The sequence below is a fragment of the Podarcis gaigeae genome, assembly GCF_964106915.1.
Source record: "Podarcis gaigeae genome assembly, chromosome: 11".
Classification (NCBI taxonomy): domain Eukaryota; kingdom Metazoa; phylum Chordata; class Lepidosauria; order Squamata; family Lacertidae; genus Podarcis; species Podarcis gaigeae.
The window spans coordinates 6,755,178-6,768,159 of NC_139687.1; the positions used below are offsets into that span (position 1 = coordinate 6,755,178).

The 12,982-nt window shown below is 47.1% G+C and overlaps 1 protein-coding gene across 9 annotated transcripts in view; it reads left to right on the plus strand.

Annotated features, from left to right (window-relative positions):
• The first annotated feature begins 7,951 nt into the window (after positions 1–7,951).
• NTRK2 (neurotrophic receptor tyrosine kinase 2) overlaps positions 7,952–12,982 on the plus strand; it is a 188,204-nt gene continuing 183,173 nt past the window's right edge. For 8 of the 9 annotated variants that reach the window (XM_083701950.1, XM_083701956.1, XM_083701957.1 and 5 more), the window contains exon 1: positions 8,396–8,924. In XM_083701950.1, the coding sequence (XP_083558076.1) occupies positions 8,674–8,924 (251 nt within the window). In that variant the 5' untranslated portion in view covers positions 8,396–8,673. Of the gene's footprint in view, positions 8,220–8,395; positions 8,925–12,982 lie in introns of those variants that run through there. The other variant, XM_083701958.1, reaches the window with a different exon arrangement.

The window sequence follows — 12,982 nt, forward strand, 5'->3', positions numbered from 1 at the left end:
TACTTAAAGGCTCCAGGAACTGTGGTAAAGAGGAAAGCAGTGCTCCAGTGCGCAGAATGTGGACTGGGGCTTTTCTCCACCTCTTCTAATACCAGAGCTCAGGGTTAATAATAATAATAATAATAATAATAATAATAATAATAATAATAATTTATTATTTGTACCTCCAGATTCCACAGAAACCAAAAATACACTAAAATATCACACATTAAAAACTTCCCTGAACAGGGCTGCTTTAAGATGTCTTCTGAATGTCGCTTTAGCGCTTTAGCATCTGATGGGAGGGCGTTCCATAGGGCGGGCACCACTACTGAGAAGGTTCTCTGCCTGGTTCCCTGTAGCTTTGCTTCTCGCAATGAGGGAACCGCCAGAAAGCCCTCAGCGCTGGACCTCAGCATCCGGGCAGAACGATGGGGGTGGAGACGCTCCTTCAAGTATTAAAGTACCTTATTTTTCCATGTATAAGACTAGGTTTTCCCCCTTAAAAATAATGTCAAAAATGTGGGGGCATCTTATACACGGAGGCCATCCCCCCATTTTCTTAAACCGGAGTCCCCCAAAATAGAGGGACAGAAAAATACAGTAATTCACATTAGATTCAGGACAGACCTACCCAGACATGGGAAGCAGTTTACTGTTTTTCAATGTGTAGACAAAGAACTAAATTTGAAGGTATGGGGTCTCAACTAGATGGTGTATCAAATATGTGTGACTGTATTTGCAGGTGTTAATTTTCTTTTTAAAAGCAATCGTGGGGAGGGGATCCTGATCTAGATCTGGGCCTTGGGCATGGGGGAAGGGGGCTTGACTCTTTCCTCCTGCTCAGTTTTCCAGATAAAAATCCACCCATTCAAGGTTACTGTTTCTGTTAATGTCCGTTTCTCTTATGGTGAAAATACCAGCTTGCTGGTGTGTGTGTGTGTGTATCACCAAGAAAACAGCATGGGGGAAACCCCCAACTCCTTCATGCAATGGTTCCAATCCAGATCAGCTTTTAGTGGTTTTGGTTTTTTTTTATAGAAAAAGATCACACATTTTGTCTCTTATTATTATGTATGACTGAGCTGGATGTGGAACCCAGGTCAGGCTCCTAAAAGTCACCATTGGCCAGTTGTGTTGGATAAAACATTAGACAGGAAGCAGTCTTCTTTTGAAATAACCCCACTGCTCTCATTTGTATTTAACTATCATTCCCTGCTCCTGCCAACCTAGCAGTTCGAAAGCACGTAAAAGTGCAAATAGATAAATAGGTACCACTCTGGCGGGATGGTAAACGGTGTTTCCGTGTGCTGCTCTGGTTCGCCAGAAGCGGCTTAGTCATGCTGGCCACATGACCCAGAAGCTGTACGCCGGCTCCCTTGGCCAGTAAAGCGAGATGAGCGCCGCAACCCCAGAGTCAGTCACGACTGGACCTAATGGTCAGGGGTCCCTTTACCTTTACCTTATGTATGATCCTGTTTCTAGGTTCTGTCACTAGATGCAGAAATAGTATCTAGGGTGGGGCTATGGGGATGCCAGTGGGTTGTCCACATCAAATGGGGTCAGTTCTCAATAGCTCCTGTGTGTTTCATGGAACAAAGGCCAACAGTGTCCTGAAATTGCCTTCTCCCTATAAACTACAAGAACACAGGAAGATGCCTTAGACTGAGCCAAACTATTTGTCCATCCAGCTTGGTATAGTCTACAGTGATTGGCAGTAGCTGTCCAGGGTTTCAGGCAGGAGAAATTTCAAGCTAAAGCCCTACATGGAGATGCTGGGGACTGATCTGGAGGCCTTCTGATAGCCAAACATGTACTCTAACACTTAGCTATGGGCTTCCCCCTGACGGTTGCACAAAACCCAAGGCTTTCCCAGTGCATTTTGGCATCTAGGTAAAGAATAAAATGTTCCCCACCCTCTTTGACATACAGCAGTTGGATGGGCTGGTAGTTGAATGGACTTCAGCACTGGGACAGCGTCTTCTCCTAGGCCTGAGGGCAACAGGCTAGCTCTGTCCTACCTTCCCAGAATCTGATGCCTGAGGCAGCTGCCTCCCCCTGCCTAATGGGAGGGCCGGCCCTGTATTCCTGTAACAAACAATGGGGGAAACGACCTGTTACATACATTTGCATGTGCCTTGCTTGAGGGTTTTATGCTTCTTTTCTTTTTAAAGAAAAGCAGATTCAGAAGGTCTCATCCCCTCGAGGGATCCCTGCAATATATGTGCTCTGTCTTTGCCCTCCTGCCCATTGTGATTATGGGCTTTTCACTATTGAGGAATAAAGGTGATGAAGACAGCTTTCTCCATCAGATTCTATATTGATTGTATAAACATTAGCTTGTCTAACATTATTAAACATGATCTAATTAATCAATATGATATGAGTATTTTGACATCAGGGCGTATTTGAGCTTTTCTGTTAAATAGCTCAGGTTCCTGGACTCTTAGAAATAAGAGACTGAAAATGCCTATGAGATGATTTAGCTTGATCATGGCCGCACAGGATTATTCTTACAATATGATTTCGAAAGCTTTGCCTACCTTAGTTTAAATATCCCTGGAGACTGAGCTTCCAGTAAGCTCCAGATTACCAGAAAATGGGCATTAAGAACAAGCTCATTTTGCATTAAAAGCCTCATCAGCACTTTATATTCTGATTCTTTACCCTAAATGTAAATATGCAAATAGGCTGAGGTAAAGCGGTGGTAAACTATTTTTCCTCTCAAAGCTAAAAACAAAAATTTATATGCAATAATTGATATTGAAGGACATAATCCATGCCAATTTCCCAGTTTTTACAGAGGTAATGAGCATGTGTATGGGTTGTACCTCTTCAAACGGAAGGTTGCAGTTAATTGGGTAGATTGCTGCTCCATCCACCCCCCACCCCCCAAAATCACTCCCCATAGAGAACAAGGTGCTTTTGGCAGAGGGAGAGGTGTAAACAGATTTGCCATAGTTTTTTTTTAATGGATAAATACAGTTGTGAGGAGGAAGCGGCAGCAAATCAAATTGGTACTGCGGTGCTGAGGGAGGTATTTTTTAACCCTTCTGTCCATGCCATTCTCTTGATCCAGATTGTGCCCTTGGTTCCTGTGTCTGCATTTTTTAAAAGTGTAAGATCCACTTGCAGTGCCAAATCCAACTAGGCTGGCCATTTGATCTCAAGAAGAAGAGTTCTACCCTTTCTGGACACAGTAGTTTTAATTATGGATGAATTTGTTTGTTTTTGAAATGTATGAAGCATTTCATTGTCTGAACCTGCACCTGCAATCCAAAGTCTAAAGGGAGTGGTAACTATTGGATGTCTAACAAATTGAATAAATAATAAATAAAAACAATTAAATCAAGTTGTATATCCCAGGTACGGGTTTACCATGTAGTGAAGTCCGCATAATGCATAGGTGATCATTACACGGACTTAAGAAAAAGAAAGAAACCTAACAAATGTCATTGTAGGGTGAAACTGCCAACTTGATATGTGTGGGGTGGGGTGAGGTGGACTATATGAATTTATTTTCCAAATAAAATCATCCACTGTTTCTCCCAACAGAGCAACTGGGGAAGGAGTTAGCTGATCAATAATAATAATAAGAAGAAGAGTTTGGATTTGATATCCCGCCTTTCACTCCCTTTAAGGAGTCTCAAAGCGGCTAACATTCTCCCTTCCCTTCCTCCCCCACAACAAACACTCTGTGAGGTGAGTGGGGCTGAGAGACTTCAGAGAAGTGTGACTGGCCCAAGGTCCTCCAGCAGCTGCATGTGGAGGAGCGGGGAAGCGAACACGGTTCACCAGATTACGAGTCTACCACTCTTAACCACTACACCACACTGGCTCTCGGTCATGGAAGTTAAACATCCCCAGCAACAGAGCTGCTGTTCCCATCAGGTTCGTAGCCTGATCATCACCACAGCTGCATTTCATAAAATGTTAGATCCCACATAGAGTTTGGCAGCAAGAAACTAGACTACTGTTAAAAGTGTTCTGACAATACAATCCTATACATGTCCTGAGTAGGCTCCAATGGGGCTTACTCCTAGGTAAGCGAGTATAAGGTTTCGGTCTTACTTAAGTCACTGTGATTTCAACAGGAGAAGAAAGCATAATTTTCTCCCGTTGAATAAACAGTACTTAGCATGCCAAAACATTTAAAACTTAAAATTCCTATTAATATTTCATGCTGAACTTTGGGTATAGCCACTCAAACATACTATGTTGTATCTCTGCTGAATGGATCAGCCATAGATGGGAACAAATGTATTTTAATGACAAAATGTGAATTTCATTACTGCAACCTGAATCTGATGAAATTTGAATTATGCTTAGATTAATGGGAAGACCTGAATCTTTATATTTCACATTCCTTTCAGCTCTTACAGAAAGTTGATCATAAAACCCTTTTCCGGAAAAGTAAAGGATAGAATCATTTCTTGTTGCATCAAACTTCATGAGCAACAAAGAACACGATAGGATCAAGTATGCTGAACAAAGAGAAGAGGGCAAAGGTATGTTCTCTGTTGCCCCAGACGGCCTTGAATCCCAAGTGGAGATAGGGCAGCTGTGCTTTCAGGCTTCCAAAAGACATCTGGTTGGCTACTGTGAAATAACAGGTGGGCAACTCTGTCAATTTCAGTTTGCCTCAATTTCTCATTTTCCCATTCTTAAGTACCCCTGACCATTAGGTCCAGTCGTGACCTACTCTGGGGTTGCGGCACTCATCTCGCTTTATTGGCCGAGGGAGCCGGCGTACAGTTTCCGGGGCATGTGGCCAGCATGACTAAGCCGCTTCTGGTGAACCAGAGCAACACACGGAAATACTGTTTACCTTCCTGCTGGAGTGGTACCTATTTATCTACTTGTACTTTGACATGCTTTCGAACTGCTGGGTTGGCAGGAGCAGGGGCCGAGCAAAGGGAGCTCACCCCGTCGCGGGGATTCAAACCACTGACCTTCTGATCAGCAAGCTCTAGGTTCTGTGCTTTAACCCACAGCACCACCCGCTTCCCAGTTCTTAAGTAGTTCTTCACATTTCCACAATATCTTCCTTTTTAAAAATCCTAATGGAAATTCAGCAGATTTTTAGTGTTTAATTCTCCTAACATACACATTTTACTATGCAGTTTTGCCTAATGGACACCTTTTTTAATAAAACAATTTCCACTAATACCTGGATTTTTCTGCATGCTTTACCCTGGCATATGCACTTTTGTTCACATTACTTGGCTGCAGAACTACACTGCAAAAATCAGGGACGTGCAGATTTCCAAATATTGATGTGTTTTGGCTCATGTGTTGTTTTGGAAAGCGTGAATTAGGTAGGTTCACCTTTAAATGTGAACAGAATCTAATTCCCCCCTATCCCTAGCCTCACATGAGTTTTTAAAATGATTTGTATTGTGTATCACTATTCAAAGTGTTGGTGGTGGGGAGTCAAAAGTTCTAACATCACATATTTGGACCCTCAAGAATTCTGAAGTAGTTTTTTTGGACCTCCATATATCTTTTGGAGTACAGTAAATGTATAGCAGGTTTTTGGTGTTTTTTTTAAAGACCTGTTTATTTCATTTATAAAGGTAAAGGTAAAGGTACCCCTGCCCGTATGGGCCAGTCTTGACAGACTCTGGGGTTGTGCGCCCATCTCACTCAAGAGGCCAGGGGCCAGCGCTGTCCGGAGACACTTCCGGGTCACGTGGCCAGCGTGACATCGCTGCTCTGGCGAGCCAGAGCCGCACACGGAAACGCCGTTTACCTTCCCGCTGGTAAGCGGTCCCTATTTATCTACTTGCACCCGGAGGTGCTTTCAAACTGCTAGGTTGGCAGGCGCTGGGACCGAGCAGCGGGAGCGCACCCCGCCGCAGGGATTCGAACCGCCCACCTTTCGATCGGCAAGTCCTAGGCGCTGAGGCTTTAACCCACAGCGCCACCTGCGTCCCTATTTCATTTATATCCCACCTTTTTCTCCAAGGAGCTCAAGGTGGTGTATGTGAACCTCCCCCTCCACATCCTGTCTCAACATTAGGCTGAGAGGCAGGGACTGGTCCAAGGTCACTTAGTGAGCTTCATGGTTGAAGTGGGGTTTTGAACCCTGGTTTCCCAGGGACTTAAGCCTTACACTCTAACCACACTGGTTGCTGAGCTGTTGCCCATAGTGCTGTCAGGGCTGGACTTTGGGGCCGAGGTCTGCGCCCCCACTCAACAGACTGAGCAGGACCCCCAAAGCAGCAGGGAAGTGAATACCTATTACCATCTCAATGTGAGGGGCTCCCATAAGACCCTTAAGATTGCCTAACTGCACCACCATTTGACCTTTTAGTGTGTCTGCTGCTGAATTATTGCATTTCTCCCGAGCTCAAGATGAACGGTCTCACCAGGAATCCTGGGCAATACTTCAGTAAAGGGAAAGCAAAGCAATATATGAAGGAAGCCTCATGTAAAATTATTTATGTGAAGGAGGAAATGGCTGCACCAGTATCAGCTCTGCTCTCATCTGTGCTAGCAGAGTGATCCAGTAAGCTCTTTCGGACGCTTCTTAAATACAAAGGGGCAGGTATCATCGTTATTATTCGGGCAGGAAGCGTATAGTCTTCACGTGTGTGCACGGGGGGAAAGAGACGACTTCCTCCTCAGGGTTTCCATCCTCCCACAGATCTAGAGAGATGTGAATTAGTTGTGAAGCCTTTCCAATGGTTGATTTCCCCCTGCAAGGCATCTCTCTCCATCGCTAAGCGCGCGGGGGATCGGCTGCTGAGCGTGTGCGTGTGTGACAATCCAGGATTGTGAGTGGCTTCCTCGTGGGAAGCAAAAGCGACCTTCCTCTGCCCGCCCCCCCCCCCGCCCCCCCTCCCGCAGCACCGAGGGAGCCGCAAAGACGCGCATTCGCCCGCCCGCCTGCCTGCCCATTCCCACCAGCACTTCCCACTTCGGGCACCGGGTGGCGCCAGAGCTCGCCGGTGGCGCCGATGGCACTGCGGTGGATTTCGCTGGTCCCTTTTTTCGAGATGACTGCGGAGAAGGGATGGCGGACGCGGGAGGGAGCCGACCTGCGGGGAAAGGCAGATTCCACCGCCCAGCGCTTTCCACGTCCCTCATCCATCGCGCTCTCTCTCGCGCGCGCCCGGGTGTTAAAAAACGGCCGCGTTCCATTATCCCAGCATCAAGGAGAATCCCGTTTTCCTGCGTTCCCTGCCCCGTTCCTACGCGCGTGTCTGCTCCCTGCGTACACGTGACAGCGGGAGGCGCCTCTCGGCCTGGCCTGCGGGGATCTGGGGGGGGGGGGGAGAAGCGGGCCTCTTCGCGGGTCCCAATCCTACGTCTCCGGCGAGGCGATCTCGAAAAGAACAGCCCATCGCCTTAACCTGGATAAGGTGGCCAAAATTGCTGCAGGGAGCAGCGGCGAGGGGGCGCGCGGGTTGGTGGGTGGGTGGAAGCCCCCCCCGGCGAATCCCTCGCCGCCTCCGCCATGTGGGCTACCTGGGCGCCGAGAGGGGCGACAAGACGCCCACCGGGGTCCCCCCCTTCCCGGTCCTCCTTCCTCTCTCTCACGCCGATCCTCGAGATCCTTTTCGAGCCAGTCCCCCCCTGCCTGGCTTTCGATTCCGATCACGTCTTTGCGTCTTTCTTTCTTGGGGGGGGGGAGCGGGCAGGGAAAGGGGGGGCGACGAGTGCTGCTGCGATTTGCACAGCGGAGGGAGGCTGGAGGGTTGTCAACAACAACAACAACAACCACAACCACAAGGCCCCCCCCCCCACACGCCAGACACGGGGAAAGGTGTTTTTGCGGAGGGCGGCGCGCCCTCCCGCTGCCGCCCCGGATGCGCGCGCGCGGCCAGATCCCCGCCTGACTAATGGGCTCTTCTCTCCTGCGAAGCAGCCCCCGCCTCGCTCCCTCCCTCCCCGTTTTTATTTTGGATTTGAGGCTGGGCTCATTCCCCCCCCCCTTTTTTTCTTTTTTGGTCAAGGAGTTTCTACCCCTCCTTGCGTCAGCCTCACGTCACTTGGCCGGTGGCAGCCCCCGAGCTTTGGGGCTGGAGCAGGAGGCTGGAGCCGCTCTTCGCAGCGGCCAGGGAAGGAGGAGGGAGACGGCGGCAGCGGCGCCTGGGGCAGCGAAGCGCCTTCTCCCCCCACCGCAAACCCCCACACGCAGCCCGCTCCCTCCCTCCCTCCCTCCCTGCGGTGTTGGCCCACAGGAGGGCGGCTGACCAGGCAGTGGCAGTGGCAGCTCCCCCCGGGGCTCCTAGGTAGGAGCGCGGCGGGCACCTGGCTGAGGAGAAGAGCGCGCTGGGGATGCGGCGCCCTGCTTGTTGTTCACGGGGCAACGCGCGCGCAGGGCGGGAAGCGGGAGGGGGCGCGCGCGGGGGGGGGGGGCAGGCGAGCCCTCGCGCGCCTTTGCCCGGCTGACCCTTCTCTCTCCCTCTCTCCCTCTCAGCCTCGGCCGGTCTCCTCTCGCCTCTCCCGCGCCGCCTCACAGGACTTCTCCTCCCCGGCCGCCGGAGCGCAGGAGGCGCCGTCGCCGCCTAGGGGCGAGGCAAGAAGGCGGCCGCTGAGGCGACTGGTCGGCGCTCGGGAGCCTCGACGATGCCCGAGTGACTGGCTGGCCCTCGCCGCGCTGGATTGATTGCGTTTCGCGGGCGGGAGGGCGAGCACGAGGCCAGCAGCAGCGCCCGCAGCAGCTTCTTCTTCCTCGGCGCCGGCATGGGGGCCTGGCCCAGGACGTGGTGCTGGCGGCGGCAGCAGCAGCTGCACGGCTCCCCGCGGCCGGGGGCCACCCGCTTCTGGAGCTTGTGCTGGCTGGTGCTGGGCGCCTGGCGGGGGCTGGTGGCCTCGGCTTGCCCCGCGTCGTGCACGTGCAGCGCCGAGCAGATCTGGTGCCTGGAGCCCGCCGGGAACCTCACGTCCTTCCCGGTGCTCGGCAAGAGGAGCGCGCCCGAGAAAGTCACCGACATGTGAGTGGTTCGGGGCGGCCGGGGGGCGGCGGGAGCGAGCGGGGAGGCTCCGACGCCTCTCTCGATGGATAAACCGTTTCCCAATATCCTATCAGTATCACCATATCACATAGATAAGGTACAGGCTTACATACACACGCGTGTATCTGGCGTGTGCGCAAACTAAATAAGGCAATCCTTTCAGATTTCTCATACGCAGACAGGTAGCTTCCTATTTTTTATTTCCAATAACACCCGCTTTTATATGCCAAATGGCCATTCGGACCTATTCTTTTGGTGTGTCTTTTTTTTAAAGCATTCATCACATTAAAGGCTCATGATTCTTCCCTCTCTTTTAACAACACACACAAGATCTCATAGCAACAAGCCTATAAATTGTTCAATTCGGACTAGGCATATCTAATTTTATCTGCCACAAGTTTTGTATAGTCACCATTCTGGTGCTGTGACCGTATGCCAGTAGATCGCTTCTGCCCACCCTTAGAGAATGGAGTCACATAAAGACCAACCACTATGTTTGCCTCGGTGCAGAGCCAGCGACAGTCTGTTGTAGCTAATAGGCATGAGAAGGATGGACACCCTTGCGTTGTGAGCCGCTCATCTGAGCATGATAATGGTTTTTTTTAACCTCTTTTTGGCATCTCTTTCAGAAAATCTTTCTGCACTACCAAAACATTTCACTCCATTCCTGTGTGTTGGAAAAAGGCACCCTAGCCGTAGGCAAATGGGCTGTTCCTAAAGAGATTCTGCATTAAGGAAACTGTCTGAGACCTTTTGTAAAGGCTGTGTAAGACGAGATGGTCTCTGTATAGCAATGCACTTGCTCAAAAGGCAACTCACTGGAAGCCTAAAAGCCTCGGCTGATCTAATTTAGATTTGACTTTCCCTGAGATATAATTTGGAAAGCATTTAGCTTATAAATCTTAATTGCCCACAGCCCAATTTGCTGGGAATAAACTAGATGATAAAGCAATAAAGGACATGGATTGGTGTTCATTTTAGTACAAGGCTAGTATTCTGTTACAAACCTGCTGTCAGATTTTGCTGCGGAGAGAGGCAGGAGAACTTGAACATTCCTCCTTATTATTGGGTTTTCACAAGCTGTTAGTGTTCTAAAAATAAGAGGGAACAAGGGCATATAGGCTAGCTGTGTGTAGTAGGCAAAAACCAAAACACTGTTTGTTTGTATCATTTCTGTTCAGAGACAAGAAAAGCAGATGAGATTTATTTTCTCTTCATAGACTTTGCCCGTTTTCATGTCTCCTTAACGACATAGATGGTGTGTTTTGTCCTCACTTGCTGTTACATATTCTTCCATATAAAGTATATGAAGAATTGTGTAACAGTAGTAGTGTAAATAAAGAATTCCTTACTTTTCCTTCCTCTAGGATGGGTTACCTCTTAGGTTCCCAAACTGTGGTGTGGGCCTCCCCTTTGGGGGCATAGGAGACTTTGCATGGAAGCTATGCTATACCAATGAGTGACTGGACAGGTGGGCACATCTCTCCTACCACCAACCAAGAATTGGGTGGGTTGAATGCCCTGCAGCAGAGGACCATCAGCGATAAATACTGGGTCTGTGGGGTAGCTCCTGTTTGCCCAATTGAGTGAGAGAAAGAAGCTTGAAAGGCTGCTGTGTTATTTCAACAATATTTCCTTGTATATGATCAGAGATGTTCTCCTCTAGCACACAAGCTTATTTGTAGAACAGAGTTGGTGCTGCATTAGTGACTTGGGGTGTGAAGAAGGTAAAGTAAGTTTCAGTCAGGGTGGAGGGCAAATTCAAAAAGTTTGGGAAATTCTAGATTACACCATTGTATTAACCTTACTATTACTATAGCAAATTGAGTCCCTCTTAAAAATTAGAGCTGCTGGATTATTTTAATTGGAAAGGCAATCGGAAAGTACTTTATTTATCCTTTAGAACACAATGCTGATTTTTCAACCCAGGCTTCTTTCCCTCTGAAATAGGTAGCTGAGTATAGACTATATACTTCAATAAGAGATAACTGTAAATCAAGAGATGTACAAGATTGCTAAAGACATTTTATTCACTCTTCCACATTGAGCGCATTGTTTATTTGCAGAATTTCAAGATACGTGGTTGTGTTCAAGAAGCATTTTTAAAGTTTTTCCTTTGCAGTTTTTTTTTTTTAGCTGAAAAATCCATTACCTTCATTATCATTTTCGTAAAAATCCTTGTTCTGGGCTGCCTATATACAGTTCACTGTAGTTCTTCTGCAGCATTTCCCAGTGTCTGGGTTTGGTAGAAAGTGATGGATTTGTTTTCTATGACATTGTTCAAAGGGCTTATTTTATTTTGTATCTCTTTCTTTGACAATAATAAAAGCACATATTTCAGAAGGTGATAGTGACAGTTTGTTTTAATGGTTTTTTGTTCATCTTCAACTCAAGAAAGGTGACATTGATTTGGTACCCCATCCTTTCAGAGTGTTTGTTGTGGAGGAGGAAGGGAAAAGGAGAATGTTAGCCACGTTGAGACTCCTTAGGGTAGTGATAAAGCGGGATATCAAATCCAAACTCCTCCTCCTTCTTTCACTGACACCATCAATCACAAAAAATTATCGCCTTGTATTCTCTTTAACCATTTCTATTTAATTTGAAATTACCCTGAAAACATACAAGTTAGGTTCATTTTCTCCTTGCATTTCTGAAGTTTGTTGGCAGTATTTGTCCCCCCAACCCCTGTTACCACCATTTGATTTTGCTATCATCTACAGAAGAATGGCTAATTTCCCAGGAGATCTTATTGTACAAATTCAAGATACAAAGCATTGAAATTGGCCTTGACACCAAAGGATGAGCAGCTCAAAGTTGTTCATTATTACTCATTATTAAATGTGGGAATTATTTTAGGGTTTCTTTGTAATATTTATGTGGCAACTGCACCATAAATAAACCAACGCTTTATATGTGGCTTCCAAAACTACACACAAACTACATACATAATTGAATGCTTCCAGCCTGGTATGTCTCGTGCTAGTTCATCAGGCATTAAATAATAGCTTTTTCTGTTATATGTGCTGCATATTATAATAGGTGGAGTTTTGCATTCTTTTCCCATGTTAAAAACATGATGTTCCTAACTTGTGATTTTCTTTTTCTTTAAAAATATTGGGAGTGATTTTATTGCATGTGTTTTCCTATGATTGGTAAATCTCAGCTAATTTAGGAGGCAAACTTTTTTTGTGGGTTTGTGGGGGCCTTTAGGGCCTTGTTATTGGAGCCAGTGGAATTTTTCTGTAGAATAGGAGATACACTGTAAAATGGAGGGCTTGCTCGGTTTCAACCTTCCCATGCTTTGGTATGGTACAACACCCGGAAGGTAGAAGGATGGACAGTGGAGTAATTCGGTGGGTGGGAGGGATAAGATCAGCTCAGAATAAGTTGTAAATGTGAGGTTCTGATGTCCTACCTAGGTGAAAATGCTACATTCTTTTGGCTGCCAGACATTAAGATAAATTACTGTTTCCTCACAGAAGCTGACATAGAACTCACAGGGTAGAAATAGAGAATATCATTGGCTTTATGTATGTGGTTTGGGACTGGGCTGATTGAACCAGTTAGGGAGAAGAAGGAATTTTGCCTAAAGTGTTTTGCAGAATCTTTTTTTAAAAAATCTCTCTCAGTAGATTATTCACAAACTTGCTTATCTTTTTAATGAATACGACAGGCATGGTCTTATAAGCCTGTGCTTATAATGAGATTGTGTTTGATTCTGTTCCTTGGGGTCCCGGTGTGGGCTTGAAAAGCTTCTGCTACGTATACACACTTGCGATGGTTATTGCTCCGTAATGGGCAATAATCTACTTCTGACATGATTGTTGCAGGTTATTGGCTACACAAATATTCTGATCTTTGCAGTGAGACACTATAGTAGGGAAATTAATGTAGGCCTTGCTTAGCTGCTGTTGTTACTAACAGCTGAGGAACAAGTGTAAGGTATTTGTTAAAGACAGAGAATTCAAAATCCGCACTAGAGGCATTTCAAGGTAGATTCCTCCCCACCCCCCGCAGCGGAATTTCTAGAGTTAAAA